Here is an 18,800-nt window from a genome sequence, read left to right as displayed (position 1 = left end):
GTGTAGGGGCAGGGACAGTAGTGGGAGTGGATGGCGAAGGAGGGGTAGAGGGTCGAGGAGGGGCCTGGTCAGGAGTGGGTGAGGCAGGGGGAGGAGTAGTGGAAGGAGAGGGGATAACATCATGGAACCAGTCAGTAGTTTTAAGGGGTGGGGTTACACAGGGTTCGGTGAGGACAAGAGAGGGATAGGGAAAATCATCTTCCACGAATTTAACATAGCGGGAGGCATACAGGCGGTTGGTGGTCGGGTCAAGACAAAGATAGGCACTCTGAGTTAGAGAGTACCCAACAAAAACGCAGGGCTTGGAGCGAGGTTCGAGTTTGTGTTTAGTATAGGGTCGGAGCCACGGATAGCATTTACATCCGAAGTTTCGCAGTTTGGCATAATTTGGAGGTGTCTGAAATAATTTGAGGTAGGGTGATTGATGGTGTAGGGTAGGGGTGGGCATACGATTAATTAAGTATGTAGCAGTAGCGAAGGCATACGGCCAAAATGTATCAGGTAGCCGTGCTTGAGACAAAAGAGCCAAGCCTGTTTCGACGATATGACGATGGCGGCGTTCCGAGTAACCATTGTGCTCGGGTGTATGTGGAGGTGTCGTGAGATGTGTTATTCCATTATTGGCAAGTGAAAGCGAGAGTTTTATGTACTCACCGCCATTGTCGGAATATACTTGGATAATAGGTAAATTAAAAAATTTATCAACGAGTTTTTGAAAACGATTGAAAACTTGAGTCGTGTCGGACTTGTTTTTGATAGGAAAAAACCAAATGTATTTGGTGAAATGATCAACAAAAATAAGGTAATATTTGAAACGATCATAAGAGAACACAGGAGAAGTCCAGACATCAGTAAATAATAATTGTAAAGGTGCACTACTTTTTATTGATGTTTGCGAAAAGGAAAGTTTATGACTCTTGCTTATATCGCAAGAATTACAATTGGACGGAAAACTAGAAGGAATAGCTAAATTATAAGTAGTGCGTAAATAATCAATAATGGGTTTGGACGGATGTCCTAATCGGTGGTGCCAAAGATGACCGTTGGAGAGGTGAGTTGTGTGTGCTTGTGCGGTGGGAGGGAGCCATTCATACGTGCCACTACTGTTGATGGTTCCCTGAAGAAGAACAAGATCCGTCTTCAAAGCCTTGACAAAAAACGAGGTGGGTGAGAAAACAAAATAAGCATTGTTGTCTTTGCAAAATTGAGAGACGGAAATTATATTACGAGAAATATTAGGAACACATAAAACATTATTAAAAAATAAAGACGTGGAATTGTGAGAAATAGAAAAAGAGCCAGTGTGAGTGATTGGAATACCGGAGCCATCGCCAATAATTATATCGTCATGACCGTCATAAGGAGTGTGAAGAGCGAGAGTTTCGAGGTCATTGGTGAGATGATGTGTGGCCCCTATATCAAGCAGCCACGGTTTTGGAGAGGTGGAGGGTTGTTGGTGAACAGAGTGCACCTGTGGAGGAGCGGGTGGGGACGAGTTGGTGGTGTTGGGTGGAGGAAAGATGACACTAGGGTAGGCTTTTTTGAACTTGTGACACTGAGAGATGACATGCCCAATGATGCGGCAGTACTGACACTTACCCTTGAAGGGATTCGGGGAAGCGGAAGCAGGGGTGGTTGGGGTGTTGGCAGTGGCGGCAGGAGGGGGGGTTGGGTGGTGGATAACGAGGAGCAGCACGGTTATTGTTGTAAGAGCGATAGGCAGCAGCATTTGCAGAGGCAGGAAAGGGAGCAGGGTGGGTAGTTTGTTTGTTGGTAATTTCGAAGTTGAGGAGTTTTTGAGTTTTTTGAGAGGTTTTGAGGTTGCCAGGATTTGAACCCGTGACCTTCGGTCACACTGGCTCTGATACCATATAAGATTTAGAGAAAGGTTATTTTGTATTGAATGAATGAATAGGTACAACAATTGTTCTATTTATACAATGAGACGGAACCCTAAGATATCGAAACTGTACAACTTGAGGAACAAGAAAGAAATAACCTAAGATAACAAACTTGATACAAAAGAGATACTAATAAAGATACAAAAGATATTAACAAGAAAATATCAGAAATACTATTTTCTAATATTTAATACCGTCAAATGAGTCCCCAGGACATTGGCTTTCGTCAGCAATGAACTATTAAGGATCGCATAGTGTAATCCTGCAAGGCCGAATATCAGGGATTCGTTTAGTCAACCGAATATCAAACCGAAATGTTTGTTTTTTTTTTTGTTTTCTCAAATGTTGTAGGTCTTCTCATTTGACTACTCAAATGTCGGAAAAGTTAAAGATTTTGAACATTTTCTTTTTTTTTTTTTACAAAAATCTTCATAACATAAAGTTTTAGCAAACAATCCTCCCGTAACACACAATTTTTTTTACGAAAATCTTTTAACATTACTTGACCGACACAGGAATTGAAACACCACGTGAATTTAAAATTTTACCATCTTATCACGTTCAATTAAACAATCGCTTCTTTTTTTTTATCACCAGTAAAAAAGAAATATTTTATATAAAAGTTTTGTGTACAAATTATTTAATTATGTTATTATAAATATTTAAAAAGAACACAAGTAGTAAATGAGAAAAAACCAACATTTTGGCAACACTAGAAATGTGCCTCTTGTATTGTACTACCTCCTATTTCATACAGTATGTTGTTCCACTTTTTCTAATATATGTAAGTATTATTTTATTGAAAAGAGAATAATATATGAAATAGGAGAGAATATTTGTCTATCAAAGGAGTTTTTATAATAGTAACCTGCTATAACAAGTAAAGCATGTCACAAATTGGCAATAAATATACTCCCTCCTATTCTTAATAACCCTCCCCTTTTATGGAGGGAACGAGAATTAAGGGAGGGGAGTATTATATGGTAAAATATTGTAGTGGGTAGGAGATTGGAGAGAAGAAAGGTATTATGTGATTAAAATAAGTGTTGTTGTGGGATAAGGGGATTAAAATAAGATTAAGTGTGAGTATTGTGGGGTGGAGTGATTAAAATAAGTATAAAAGTTTACCAAATAAGGAAATTGGGAGAGTATTGTGAATAGACGAAAAAGGAAATAGGGAGAGTTATTTAGAATAGGAGGGAGTATTATTTTACTTTTACAATAACAGTAATAAAAAATAATTTTACAATGGCGAAATCAAAAATAAACAACTTTGACAATGTCAGTAACCCGGGGAATGTAATAGGGTCGATTATTTCTTGGAGAAAAGCGTATCTAGCAACTCCAATGGTTTGTAAAAGGGACTTGTTTGCAATATTTGTAAAATAGCAAACAAGTAGCTTACCATTGGATTATGAAAAAATGGGTGTAGCTTTTGAGCATTGTAGCTCTACCAAGCATGTAGCTTGGATTAAAAAAAATAAAAAGGAAAATTTTTTATTGGTGGAAAATTTTAATGTGGGACCCATAAAACTAGTAAGTGTTGTAGCCAACCATTGGAGCGATATGTAGTCGAAAAGCAAATTAGCTTAAAAAACCGTCTTAACAAACTAAGCTACTCTATCTTGTGGTTGTCCATTGGAGATGCTCTTATACGTGATTCTACAAAATATCCAAGTTGTATTATTATTTCAAGTATTGAATTACTGTCTTATTGTAGATTTCGATCATCCTATTGCCTCCAAATATAATAGAAGTGACCACTTTATGTAAACGAGTGTTCACTTTTTAGTTTTTACAACTTTTTAAAAGTGGTCATCTAGGTAGCACGGATACTTCTCCTAATCAGTCGTCTCGTGTCCGACACCGACACTTCTCGAACACACGCTGAAACATGTCGGACACCTATAAAGCCGTGTCTAACATTCTACATTTATTCAGGCATGTGTCCGACGCGTGTCCATGACATTTGGACATCATTTGGGGTGAATGGTGTTCTTTAAACGATATATGAGATGTCGAAAGAGATTGATTAGAAGATGCGTTTGGACAGTAAATGAAAATGAGTGATAATGAAGGCAAGTTTTACTTCACTTATTTAAATTAATATCAAATACTTTTATAAAAATAAAATCGAATGTTTATAATTATAAAAATATATATTTTATTAAATTTAAATAACATGTTCTGTGTTCTAAATTTTATGGGATGTTATGTCACGTGTCCGTTTTGGTGCAACGTTTCGTTATTAACATAAAAGAATCACCTTTTTGACATAATAGTGACTTTTTATATGGTCGCATTATACGAGGGTGCATCATACTAGGGTCCTATACTCCTGTACTATATTTTGCGATTTGACAAAGTATAAAGAACCGTGTCACACTTTTACCTGGAAAATTATAGCGTGGAGAAATGGGAAGAAGACCTTGTTATGATAAACAAGATTTGAAGAAAGGGACATGGAGTTCCGAAGAAGATCAACTTCTTATCAATTATATTAATGAACATGGTCATGGTAATTGGAGTTCTCTTCCCAAAAAAGCTGGTACATAATTGATAATTCTCCTTTTTACACTTAATATCACCTGTTTTCCTCTTGCTTTACTTGTGTGTTTTCGGAGTTTGAAATGGGTTCGAGATTGCTTGGGAAATTTGTGTTGAGCTCGACTCGAAACTTGTCAAGCCTGAAAAATTGAAACTTGGGTTCGCTTCAAAATCAAAAATAAAAAGCCCAACTTGAATTTGGCTTATGCAATACATCACGTCGACTCTAGGATTGTCACAAAAGCTAGTTTGAGACGGTATTACATATGAGACCACGTAAATTTAATACTAGTACAGTAACACTATCCGTAATTAAATAAGGGATATATAGATTTTGTGTTGTTCTTATATATGAGACAGATTTGTGTGAAATGTCTTGTGTTTTACTAATTTTAGATTTTTAAGTCCCAAATCCCAATCAAGCAACATTTTCCACGAGTGCCATTTTTAGGCTGCTTACAACCAATCCCTCCTTATCCCGCAATTTGCAGGAGCCCTTGAAGCATTGGAGTAATATTGTTGTTGTTGTTGCCATTTTGAGGCAGTATCCCAGTGGCTGGTATCTTGTGTGTTAATTTTGTTACTTCGTCGGGTGAATATCATGAAATTGAGTTAATTAGCAATTCCAGGAAAAACTATATTCAGTGTAACATACATGTCGGGGTTTGTTGAAATTAAACGGATATGTTACGTGGGAAGGAGTTTTCTGTTGATATGGCACAGACGATGTAACATACATGTCGTTCTTGTCAAATTAACATAAGTCATTTGTGATGCTGAATTGTGAGTGTGGTAAAAAAATCAGTTACTCCTAACATATTGATCAAAATGAGTAAACAAAGTTATTTCTTACATCAATTTGTTGGATGACTTAACATTTTGATGAATATTTTAATCATTTAATGAATATGGTAAATCATTTTGATGAACGCGTGGGAAAGTTTGGAGTTGTGCTTCTTCTCCGTTTCACTCTGAAATTCTCCATCCAAACGATTTTTGCGTTCTATACTTTTTCTGTTAGAAACAACCTATGTGGATTAGTTGGTGTTACTTTATTGTGATATCTACTTGTTGCAGGACTTCAACGGTGTGGAAAGAGTTGTAGGCTTCGATGGATAAACTATCTGAGGCCAGACATTAAACGCGGCCCTTTTACTCCTCAAGAAGAAAATCATGTCATTCAGTTGCAGGCATTTCTAGGCAACAGGTTTTTATTCCTTCTTTGAAGTTTCCTGCTTTCGACAGTTTTTAATGCGCAGTTCTTTCTTAGATACTGAATCTAAATTAAATTGCAGTTAAATAACAAAGCGCTTGAAACTGACCATGAGTAATGCTATTAGTACACGTTCCCTGAATACTTTGATGATTCAGGTGGGCAGAGATTGCTATTAAACTACCCGGAAGAACAGACAACGAGATCAAGAATTTATGGCACGTCCACTTGAAGAAACGGCTAGTAACCAAGGGTCTCAATCCTCAAACCCATAAACCAACTTCCAAGGCCGCATCCCCTTCTACGCGTCACAAGGCTCGGTGGGAGAGTGCCAGGCTCGAAGCAGAAGCTCGGCTCGTAGCAGAAGGTCGATTCTCAAGAGAGTCCGTTATATATAACCCACATTGTTCATCATCCTCTTATCCTGACGTGTACCTCCGGCTTTGGAACTCTGAAGTGGGGGAATCATTTCGAAAGGTTGCAAAAAAGATAAAAACTGAAAATAGTAGTACATGCCAAATCCCGGTTACTCAAATATCTTCTTCGACTAAATCTACTTTTAGTTCTGGTCTAACTGAAATACCAGGAAGAACAGACAACGAGATCAAGAATGATTGGAACACCCACTTGAAGAAACGGCTAGTAACCCATGAACCAACTTCCAAGGCAGCATCTCGTTCTACGAGTCATAAGGCTCAGTGGGAGAGTGCCAGGCTCGAAGCAGAAGCTCGGTTCTCAAGAGAGTCCCTTGTATATAACCCACATTGTTCACCATCCTCTTATTGTGACGTGTACCTTCGGCTTTGGAACTCTGAAGTAGGGGAATCATTTCGAAAGGTTGTAAGAAAGGAAAATACTGAAAAGAGTACATGCCAAAGCGCGGTTTCTGAATGTGCTTTTAGTTCTGGTCTAACTCAAAGAGATGAAGACATTGAGGTCATAGAGGACTCCAAATCCCACATTGTGTTTCTAAATGCAAGATCAACTTCCTCTTGTTCTGATGTGGTAGACGATGATTTTTTAATGTCCGAATTGCAGCTACTCTTGGATTTCCCCGAAAACAATGACATGAGCTTCTTGGAAAATCCCAGCTATGATTACTTCGACTATCCTTCTGTTTTGAGCAACGATTAAACAACTGCTGCTTTTGGCTACATCGCTTTTGGCTCAGCTTTTGTTTTGCGTCTTGACCGTGAATTAACCTTAGATAACTATTTTTTTGACCTCGTAATCTTCCAATACAGTCATGTATAAATATTGGTAGATACGCATGAATACTTTAATAGGATGCCTCATACCTGTGATGATCTAGCTAATTTTTGGTGGTTCTGTTAACTCAGTCATCTAGATCGGAAATTCGGAATATCTGTATACTGGTAGAATCTTCAAGTTCTAAGGAACTCCTTAAGTACCAAGTAGTTGTGAAAAAACATGAATGTTTCTACCAAATTGTTGCAGAAAACTCGGAAATCTTTGTTTTGTACGTAAGTACACTGCCCTCCTGGCTAAGTAACTTTGTGTTAGGTCTTTTTGAAATAACTTGGTGATTTAATACTGCCAGAATGAGTCTCCCCGGGACATTGGCTTTCGTCAACAGTGAACTATGAAGGATCGCATAGTGTAATCCTGCAAGGCCCTGTGTCGGTCTCTTCCGGCCTTCGATGAGCCTTGAGCTCAGGAAATATTTACTTTAACCCAACTACCCAAACCTTACAAACTTGTTCTTTTTTTACAACAAAGTTTCTGAACTAAACTTAGTCACAAATCAGAGAGGAAGAAATGGAAGTAAGATCCCCCTACATTTCCAATGATCTGACCCAAACTGGCCCAACTCGTACTCGACCCGATTAAACCGTTTGCTAGATCTAGGCTATTAGCCTATTAGTCTATTACTACTACGAAGTAAAAGACCAAGGTAAATATTTCTCATTTGATGGGTAGTAAAACACCTGGCAAACAAGTCAACGGACCAGGTTCGGGTCGGGCCAGTTCCGGTCTTTCATTGATTTTGGGTTAATTCGGGTTGTGACGGGTCATTTCGGGTCAAGCGCGTCGGGTTGTTTCGGTTCAGGTCATTTTCGGGTCAATGAATAATAGAGAAATAGTCATTTCAAGTCTTTTCGGTTCAATCAAAGTTATATTTTGTCGGGTCATTTTCGGATTTGGAGATTTCGGATCGGGTCATTTTCGGGACGGGTCAGTTACGGGCCAGGAAGCTCGGGTTATATTTGGGTCAGGTCGGGCCAATTCAGATTTTCGGGTCACAATCGGATGATGTGGTTCAGGTCACTTCCGATCTCGATCTCGGGTAGTCTTTTCGGATTAGGTCAATTGGATCGTGTTGCTTTTGGCCGGTCTAGCCCTCTAGGTAGTACTACTGTACTAGCAGAGTAACTAGACTAGCAGCAGTGCCTTGGAATTAAGCAATGTAAGTGTTACATAAGAAGGGAAATCATATAAGCATTGAATGAAACATCACACCTTTGTATTTGTCTTTCCTGCATAAACAATGAAATCTCTTCTGTATTATGATTCAGCTTCAATTTCGCTGCTAAACCTGCCATTACAAAATACAATTGTTTCTTTTGTCTCTTTTCCTTCTTTCTTTACTAGAATTACTCCCACATTTTCCAAAGATAGACACAATCCACCTCCACTTTTACCAATCCTTCATTCTTTAATTCTTTTGTACTCTATTTACATTTAATTCACCTCAAGCATTTATGTCACTTTCTCATGTGTTTTTTCTTCACAAATTCTCTTAAAATTCTCATTTAAGAGGGCAAAATTTGTCCGATAGGTCAAATACTATATTACTTGTGTATATAAGATAAGATAAATATATGTGTTAAGAGTATAAAACGAATCAAGGAACTTCAACCATCAGCTTAAGCTTTTGGTTGAGATGGTTTCTTGACATGGTATCAGAGCCAGGTGACCAAAGGTCATGGATTCGAATCCCACCCCCTCCATCCTAAAAAAGTGGATAATCAGAACAGACAAGGGAATCCCGCCTGCACCCACACTTCAAGCCCAAAAAATGGGCCTTCGTGTGAGGGGGAGTGTTAGAGTATAAAACGAATCAAGGAACTTCAACCATCAGCTTAAGCTTTTGGTTGAGATGGTTTCTTGACAATATGCCTTTTCCTATGCTTCATTATATATATAAGTGGTATGTATTTAAAATTTGCTAAATTAACCTGACCCGAACTCAAGACCCGAACTGACTGATCCAGTATAACCGAATCCGAATGTTTATTGTTGCAAACTGATTATTATTCATAAATAACTTTACGCTAACTAACACGGAAATGACCAGAAGCCAAAATGACTCGACCCGAAATGACCCGACTCCATTGACCTGTTTGCTAAGTCTATATGTATTTAACTCGTGTTAAACTTAAAACAGATAGTATCATGGAGGAGGAGACTTACTATTGTGCTTAGGCTAAACCACTAGGATGATATAAGTTAACCTAAATGGTCTCTTATTAAGTTATTGTAGAAGGTTTTTTAGGTCTTTTTTATGTGTATTTTTTACGAGCCTTTTTACAGTTGATTGTGGTTTAGAGGGACTCTTTTATTTTAAGGGTTTTCTTACTTGTACTCATCAACTTTTTCGTTTTTTAAGATGTACGTAACTCTCTTTTTCCACAAAAAAACCTTTTGACCGACAATAACTCCTTGGTAAATGTTCAGAAAATGGTAATTTTTTTCAAACCAATTATCTCCTAAACGCCTTGAATTGTCACCATTTTATAATAAAATGTAACCGTTTAAGATAAAAAGTTATAACTAAAATTGTCACTTTTTAACAATAAAATAGTCATAACTTTTTATAAAGAAATGCTTACATTTTATCGCACAATGGTCACACCGTCTTAACTTAAGATGGACCTTGCAAACGGGTTAATCAGGTCAGCTTCGCTCAGGACAATTCGGGTTTGGATTTGCAAGAATTCGGGTCATTTCAGATTAGGATCGTTTTCAGGTAGGTTGTTATCAAGTTATTTGGGAATAACGGTCAAGTGCGATTAGCATTCGAGTCTAATAGGGTCGGGTCAGATTCGAGTACTCAATTTAAATGCAGATCGAGTTGGAATCCGATTCATTCGAGTCACGTATTTGCGAGGTTTAGATACCACCAATCTAAAATGAAAAACTTAAAACTCATCTATTATTATTTACTAGGGACATTCCCACTTGTATCTCTCTAGTATAGGTTAATCCTACTTGTACTCTTACTTTTCAGGAAAGTTCACTTGTACAGTTGTACCGTCCAATTTCCTAATTATTCTCACTTATATCCTCAACTATAAGTTAATCTCACTTGTACCCGTCCTTTTAAGGAAACCCCACAATCCAACATCCTAATTACATAGGAATCGTGACCATAATACTAAGCACCAACAGTTAAGACGATAAGTGAATTCTCGCTTGTCATTCTGAAGTGGAGAGGAAGTGTGAAGTATCATCAAATAAGATATTAAGGGCTACGTAAACAATATGAAGAAACACAAATTCTTACTTAAGACGGGCACTATCCGTCTTAAATTGTAGACGGATACCATTTTGTGAGACAAAATACCCAAATAGAGGACAGTGGGAGGCACATGGGGGTGCCCCACCTTATCCCCCATATTCGTTTTGTGAGTGTAACTACCCGTCTTAAGATTCGACCCGTCTTAAGCAAGACCTACTCATGAAGAAAAGTACCCTAAAATATTTGTTTTCTCTCTAACAAACATTGCTTTTCACTCGAAATTCATTTTATATGACCCCACTTCATCTTCAACATTCATCTTTTACCCTTCTTTCCCATTTCATTCTAACATTCATCATTTACTATACGGAAGGGGTATACGTGAGACTAAATAGAAAGTTGGAGGGTACAAGTGGACTTTCCTGAAAGATTAGTCTACTCTATACCAGAAGGGTACAAGTGAGAATTTCCCTATCTACAACTACAGATAATTTATTTTAGGATTTTTTTACGTGATGCCCTTGTACTTCTTTGAATTCTATGTGGTACTCTTCAATTTTCAAAATTATATGGGATATCCCTAAACTTAATATCTTAAAATATCCAACCTTCTCTAATTCCCCTCTTTTAATTGTTTAGTTTATACTCCGTACATTTTTGATTGATTTTTCGATAATAATTTGTCACGCCATCAACCTAAACCTGATTATTCAATCGTAAACATATTTTCATTACAAATTTTAACTGAAATTTTTAATAATTTAAATATTTTAGGAACATTTTACTGAATTTAAGGTACCTATATGTTTTCAAAAACATATGAATACCTTGTAGAATTCAAAAATACCATCTAGAAAAACGCAATAATTAACCAAAAAAATGAGATTTTCCTAGAATAAGTGTCTTTCTTTAGAAGTCACTTCATTAAACTCTTTTCAGATTATTTTTACTTGAGTGAAATTGTAAGAAAATTGTAGTGAGAAGAAATGGGAAGAACACCTTGTTATGGTAAACAAGGTTTGAAGAAATGGAGTTCTGAAGAAGATCAACTTCTCAAAAATTATATTAATCAACATGGTTATGGTAATTGGAAGTCTCTTCCCAAAAATGCTGGTACATAATTCTCCTTTTACTCTTAATTTCCCCTGTTTTCCTCTTGCTTCTCTTGTGTGTTTTCGGGGAGTGTAAACGAGTCCATCCCAGACCTCGAGTTTGAAATGGGTTCGAGATTGCTCGACTCGAAACTTGTTGAGCCTGAAAAATTAAAACTTGGTTTCTGACTACAAAGATAAAAAACCCAACTTTAATTTGGCTTTATTTATGCAGCATGTCACGTAGACTGTGGAGTTTGAGACGGTATTACATACGAGACCACGTAATTTTAATAAGAGTAATTCATTAGCACTATTGTTAAATAAGGGATGTATAGATTTGTGTTGTTCTCATATGTGAGACCGACTCATACAAGACTCATACTTCCGGTTTTTGTTAATCTATCATCTTTGGATGGCTTTGTTCTGTGACCTGCAAACCAATTGGTTAACAGATTTGTTTGTAAAATAGTGAATTGTCTTGTGTTTTGCTAATCTTAGGTCACAATTTGGTTATTGTCAATGGTTGAGTGAGGGGGCTAGCAGGAGGGCGGTCGCCCTCGCTGAAGTTTGAAAATTTCAAAAAATTTAGTTAAGATTTTCGAATTTTTTTCGAGGCCCCTTTATAATATTTCCCTTTCGCCCCTTTGAAATTTTTTGCTATATGTCACCACAATTGACCCAATGTGTTACAAATAGAGTGAGAATACAAGGCCAATCAAGCAACATTTTCCACAAGTGCCATTTTTAGGCAGAATCGGAGTATCCGTGTGGCTTGGTTGTAACTTGTGCGTATATGAACTCATCTGTTAAATCATGCAAATGGACCTGGGCCTTACCCGAATGGATGAGAGACGGACCACTTAACAACACAAGGGAGGTTCCATCCTAAAACCAATTGGCAATAGGAGGAGTAGACCCTTGGTTATAAAGTGGTACAATCTCTCTTTCTCCTTCAATGCGGGACACTCACATGTGGGTTAATATGGGATTCTTCACATCATCCAAAGGCGTGTGCCGGGGTATGTTCAAATTTTTAAGATGTAAGCGGATATGGTACTATGGAAGGAGTGTTGTGTCGATATATGGCACAGTCGATGTAACATTGTAACATACATGTCGTTTTGTCAAATTAACTCATTTTGATGGTGATGAATATTGTAACACCCCGGCCCAAACCGGGTCGGGAGCGGTTACTTATGATAGCTCACCAGGCTGTGTACATGGCCCACAGATCAATACGGGTCCTTTACAGCGCATTTTGTCCTCACTCATGCGCATCCCGGAAACCTTCCCAGGAGGTCACCCATCCTAAGACTACTCCCAGTCAAGCACGCTTAACTTTGGAGTTCTTTCGCATGGATGACCATAAAAGAAAGTGCACTTTGTTGATATGAGTAGTACTTTCAATCCCTTTAAGCACTAGTCATTTAAGCCTATCACTGAACCTCTTCAATTACCGTGGGGTGTTACAATCACCCCATCTTTTAAAAAGTTTCGCCCTCGAAACTTGAAAATAGAAATGAAAGGTTATAAAAATAAAGCTGGACTCTTTGAAATTTGTAACCCAAATATCAAAAGGTTACTTATTGTAAAAACTAAAATTCTTTCAAAAGTTTTAGGTAGAATTTTCCAACATAACCCGATTCTCATCAAAGGAACGAAAGTGCTCTCGTTGCGCATTCAAGAACATCACACTCCAAATCAAAGATAAGGTCAAAATACCAAATCATTTGCAGAAATCCAAAATCAAAATACTTTCAAAAATATTTATGAAGAGTTTTCAAAAGTGTAGGTCTCCATCACGAAACGAAATTGCTCTTGTCGTGCACACAAGAGCGCTAACTTCCCAAATGAAAGACAAGTTTAAAACAAAATCCTTTGGCGATAAACGTAGGTCAAGTTATTAGACGCCTGTAATAACGAGTCCTAACATTCTATCAACGTTAAAACCAATTGAAAATCATAATCCGCTCAAATTTGCTTTTATAAAAGCCAAAATACAAATAAAAGCTCCACTTTTAATTTCAAAAAGGAGTTAAGTTCTTGAAAATGTAACTTCAAACTTGCAGAGAAATCATAAATAGATCAAGATTAGTTAGAAATTGAGCAAAATTTAAAAGAAATTCAAGTTTAGTAATTAAAATTGTGATAAAGAAGTTATATTCAAAGAACAAAAGGAGGATTAAAGCAAATTTTCATTTTTCAAATCTTTACAAATAGATAAAGTTTTGTGATAGTAATATAAATTTTTAACAAAGAACCAAAAATGGTAGCTTGGAATATTTAGAAATTGTACGAAATGGAAAAACAACTCAGATATCAAAAATACAAAGCACGCTAAAAGAATTTAAACTTATCCAACAAAGAGCTATGACGAACTTTCTAGGGGTAAGAGTCGAGGTAGGGTCAACAAGGATGTCAAAGATAGAATTTTTCATAAGCCTCTAGACTAGATTTAAAAGGGAAAGCATAACCAAAAGAATAGGAGATGCAGGAACAATAAAGCTTATGGTCAAGAAAAAGGGAAAGGTACAAAGGTGAGTTGAGAGGAAGAATTACAAAAGAATTCCAAGGGTAAAACGGAAAGAATGATATGGTAAAACAAAAAGGAGTTTAGAAGAAGGATGAGTATCATGGATAAAAGTAAGATAAGGTTGATCAAGGATAGAAAACACACCCGAAGCGGTGTCGGGAGGAACGACGGCTCCGACTTGATTCTCGACACGAATGGATCCTCTTGGCCTGGCTTCCGGAACATGAGGAGGAGGAGCAATCTTCTTCTTCTCGGGGCAATCCTTGATGAGATGACCGGGCTTCTTGCAATGGTAACACTTCAAGGGCATATCAAAGCATCCAATCCCGGGGTGATAAGCTTGCCTACACTTGAAACACTTGCGGGTCTCCTCAGGGTTGTCTTCCGACAAGGGAGCTTGTCCACTTGGTACTTGTCCTCTTGGAAAAGGCTTCTTCTTCTTCTTCTTAGCAGATGACGAAGATGAGGGCACAAAGGATCTCTTGCCACTGGAGTTAGGACGATGATTGACTTGGGCATTCGCATCTTGTTGATTCCGGAGGATTTGAGTAAGAGCTTCCATGATAGTATTCTCCACCTTGGTTGGTCGCACCATCTTCTCAAGACACCAAATAAACCAATCAAGTTAGCACCTAACAAATAACATACACAAAGAGACTACCAACTTAGGTCCTTAGTTCTACCCATCTCTCATTCATTATTTAAGGTCAAGTAAGAAATTTAAGTTGGGGTACACGTGTGTGCGTCGGGAGCAACAAAGGCTCTGATACCAACTGTGACACCCCGGCCCAAACCGGGTCGGGAGCGGTTACTTATGATAGCTCACCAGGCTGTGTACATGGCCCACAGATCAACACGAGTCCTTTACAGCGCATTTTGTCCTCACTCATGCGCATCCTGGAAACCTTCCCAGGAGGTCACCCATCCTAAGACTACTCTCAGTCAAGCACGCTTAACTTTGGAGTTCTTTCGCATGGATGACCACAAAAGAAAGTGCACTTTGTTGATATGAGTAGTACTTCAAATCCCTTTAAGCACTAGTCATTTAAGCCTATCACTCGACCTCTTCAATTACCGTGGGGTGTTACAAATATGGTAACTCATTTTGATGAACGCGTGTGAGAGTTTGTGTTTGGATTAGTTGGTGTTATTTTGTTATGACTTTGTGACTACAACTTAGCTTATTGACATCTACGTCTTGCAGGTCTTCAACGGTCTGGACACAGTTGTAGAGATCGATGGACAAACTATCTTGCACGAGAAATGGGAGGAACACCTTGTCGTGATAAACAAGGTTTGAAGAAAGGGCCATGGAGTTCTGAGGAAGATCAACTTCTTATAAATTATATTAATAAACATGGTCATGGTACTTGGAGTTCTCTTCCCAAAAATGCTGGTACTATTAATTCTGTTTTTACGCTTAATTACATTTGTGAGAGTTTGGAGTTGTGTTTCGCTTCTGTTTCACTCGGAAATTTTCCATCCAAATGAAGACCTAACCATTTTTGTGTTATATACTTTCCCTATTAGAAACAACCTCTGTGGGGTTTGGAGTTGGTGATGCTTTGTTATGACTTGAGACCACAATTCAGCTTAATGACATCTATTTCGTGCAGGCCTTCAACAGAATGGAAAGAGTTGTTGGATTCGGTGGACAAATTCTCTGAAGCCAGGCATCAAACGCGGTCCATTTACTCCTGAAGAAGAAAATCTTGTGAAACAGTTGCATACAACTCAAGGCAACAGGTTTTCTATTCCTTGTTCATAAAGTGTTGATGCTGAAGGAAAATGATTCTAAGCAATTCTGAAACAAAAACTAATTTGATTCAGGTGGGCAGCGATTGCCATTCAACTACCCGGAAGAACAGACAACGACATCAAGAATTATTGGTACAACCACTTGAAGAAACGGCCAGTAACCATGGGTCTCGATCCTCCAACCCGTGGACCAAACCCCCCAAGATCCCCTTCTACATACCATATGGCTCAGTCGGAGAGTGCCAGGCTCGAAGCAGAAGCTTGGCTCTCAAAGGAGTCCCTAATATATCACCCACATTGTTCATCATCCTCTTATCATGACGTGTACCTTCGGCTTTGGAACTCTCAAGTAGGGGAATCATTTCGGAAGAGTACATGCCAAGGCCCGGTTTCTGAAACATCATCTTCTACTAAATGTGCTTCTAGTTCTGCTCTAACTCAAAGAGATGAAGACATTGAGGTCATAAAGTACTCAAAATACCACATTCAGGATCTAAACGCGACACCAAACTCCCCTGGTTCCGATGTGGTAGATGATTCTTCAGTGTCCGAATTGCAGCTACTCTTGGATTTCCCCGAAAACAATGACAGGAGCTTCTTGGTAAATCCCAGATATGATTACTTCGACTAACCGGCCTTCTGTTTTGAGCAATGATTAAACAACTGCTTTCTGCTACATCGCTTTTGGCTCACAGCTTTTGTTTGGCGTCTTGACCGTGAATTAACCTTAGGTAACTATTATCGATTTTTTTGACCTCGTAATCTTCCAATACAGTCATGTATAAATATTGGTAGATTCACATGAATACTTTAATAGGATGACCTCATACCTCTGATGATCTAGCTAATTTTTGGTGGTTCTGTAGACTCAATGATCTAGATCGAAAATGTGGAATATCTGTATACTGGTTGAATCTTCAAGTTCTAAGGAACTCCTTAATTACCAAGTATACTGCCTTCCTGGCCAAGTCACTTTGTGTTGGATCTTTTTGAGGTAACTAGGTCTAATACCGTCAGAATGAGTCCCCGGGACATTGGCTTTCGTCAACAGTGAACTATTAAGGATCATCGCATCATGTTATCCTGCAAGGCCGTGTGGCTGTGTCGGTCTCTTCCGGCCTGTCTGCTTTCATTGAGGAAACCGAGCTTTCACAAAGTCTTTGATGAGCCTTGAGCTCAGGAAATTCTTGTTCTTTTGTACAGCAACTACCCAAGCCTTACAACCTTGTTCTTTTGTACAACAAAGTTGTGAACTAAACTTGTTCACAAATTCTTATTTAAGACGGGAATATCCGCTTAAACTTAAGGCGGGGTCAAATAGCAATATAGCATGCCACATACCTAGATAACACAAAAACAAAATGTTTAAATATTAGCAAAAGAGTTACAGTATCTTATTTATAGTGATCTGCTATTTGACCCATTTTAATCTTAAGACAGATATATCCGTTTTAAAAAAGCTTATTGAAACTTAAATTGGCTATTACGACTCACAAAATCTCATTATAGATGGCAACTATCCGTCTATAACTAAAGACAGGCCAAGTAACATAACAAATTACGCATAAGACAAATAACAACTTGCGTAGTGGGGTAAAAAATGTCACCACTTTAAGGATATTGACCCGTCTCATGCTATAGCAAGACTTGCTGATTACGACTCCTAAATTCGCTATGTTCCAATTTTGAAAAAAGATCAAGGTAGTGTACTAGAGTACTAGACTACTAGTACCTTGTAAAGGGTATGTATATCTCTTACCATTAGAATTATGCAATGTAAGTGTTCCGGGTGTAATTCCAGAGCAGATATTCGTTACCACCCGTTGCTTGTAGAATGATGTCCTTGGTTGAATCCTTCTTGTCTTTATCGTTTCTTTCGGCCTCTCCTGCAACAATGAACGAACTGAGGGCTTGGCTTTGTGCCAAGCGTACTCACTCCGACGCTCAAGTCAGTAACTTAGGGGATAAGTTGTTCCTTGGCTAAATGTATATTGTAGAGAGATAAGTAAGATAATACCAGATGAATAGTGTTTCTTAGGTTAAGTTGTGGATCCTTTCCTCAATGAAAGTTGAGGAGTATTTATAGACTTTCACCTTTTGTCACGTAGTGGCCAAGTGGCCAAGTGGCTAGCAGGTGGAAAGACTGATCTACCCCTCGGCCGAGGGACCTATGGCAGGCCGGCGGGCCCTGTTGACTCACCGCCGAGGGGTCTTGGATGTGAGTACGCGGGTATGTGCCCCGGCTGACAAGTTGCCATGCCGAGACCCAGCCGACAGCCGATGGGTCGCATCGGCTAGGGGCCTAAGCCGTTGACTTCTTTGTGGATATCTTTGACCTTGCTCAATATGTTGACTTGGTCAGCGGTGCAGAATATGCCCCATCAATTTGCCCCCAGCGTAGTCTATGCCGTGGTATGGGCTCCGATGTACGTTTGAGCGTATATTCTGCGCAAGTAATTTGTAAAAAATTTTCTCGACGGCTTCTTCTGCGGCGGCTTCTTTTACCTCGGCCTGGTCTTTTCTTAGGCCGTACCATATCCCCCTCCGCATGGATGCGTAAAGGGCATCCGATGTGGAAAAGAAAGTGATATTTGGCCGAGACCGGGGTTGAGAGAGCCGGTTGTTTCTGATTGCCCCCGGCCGGCGCTACTTAGCTTGGTTGATCATGTGGCCGGCGGAGAACAGATGCTTGGGAATTTGTTGAGGAAGGTGATTAGGCGGAGAGGTACGAATGGGCGTGTTGAAGACGCTTGGTCACTGTTGCATTGATTGACGTTCGACTGTTGCAACGATTGACATCCCGTGGTTGCATGTCCGACACGTGTCTGCACGCTGATTGGTTGACGCTTCATGGGCTGTTCTCTGATTGGTCCTTCTTCATGGGCTTTTCCCTATAAATAGGGCAGTTATTCCGTGAAATTGGCCACCAATTTCATTCTCCAAAATTTTCTTCTCTCTAAACTTTCAAAGGCTTCTTTGTCTTCTATTTCTCGAGTTGTTACTCGCGAGTGTTTTTCTTCAAGGTAAACAAACAAATTTCTTCACTTTTTATTTTGTTAAATAATTATTGCTATTATGTCTTCTGCTGACGCCGGGACTAGCACTTCTGCGGCGGGGGGTTCCCCGTCGCGTCTTGATGGGGAGGGGATACTAGACGCCATCCCGATAAGGTTTGGGGGCCCTAGGTCTCCTTCTCCCGTAGTCGATCCACCAATTTTGGAGGAACGGGAGGATGAGGATGACGATCGATGAGGATGAGGGGACTCCTTCG

At 39.0% G+C, this 18,800-nt stretch overlaps 2 protein-coding genes across 2 annotated transcripts; both read left to right on the top strand.

Moving 5' to 3' along the window:
• Nucleotides 1–4,284: 4,284 nt before the first annotated feature.
• On the top strand, nt 4,285–6,991 carry LOC141607148 (transcription factor MYB17-like). Its single transcript, XM_074426506.1, has 3 exons — nt 4,285–4,449; nt 5,526–5,655; nt 5,820–6,991. Exons 1-3 carry the CDS (start codon nt 4,317–4,319, stop codon nt 6,793–6,795), a joined length of 1,239 nt encoding a protein of 412 aa, XP_074282607.1. The 5' UTR covers nt 4,285–4,316; the 3' UTR covers nt 6,796–6,991.
• A 4,012-nt stretch (nt 6,992–11,003) lies between these two features.
• LOC141607144 (transcription factor MYB17-like) lies at nt 11,004–16,639 on the top strand. The gene is made up of 4 exons (XM_074426503.1): nt 11,004–11,257; nt 14,976–15,167; nt 15,388–15,517; nt 15,602–16,639. The coding sequence occupies exons 1-4, from the start codon at nt 11,131–11,133 to the stop codon at nt 16,158–16,160; spliced, it is 1,008 nt and encodes a 335-aa protein (XP_074282604.1). The 5' UTR covers nt 11,004–11,130; the 3' UTR covers nt 16,161–16,639.
• Nucleotides 16,640–18,800: the final 2,161 nt, after the last annotated feature.

The sequence above is a fragment of the Silene latifolia genome, chromosome 10 (assembly GCF_048544455.1).
Source record: "Silene latifolia isolate original U9 population chromosome 10, ASM4854445v1, whole genome shotgun sequence".
Classification (NCBI taxonomy): domain Eukaryota; kingdom Viridiplantae; phylum Streptophyta; class Magnoliopsida; order Caryophyllales; family Caryophyllaceae; genus Silene; species Silene latifolia.
This window is presented reverse-complemented; position numbering and strand designations above follow the sequence as displayed.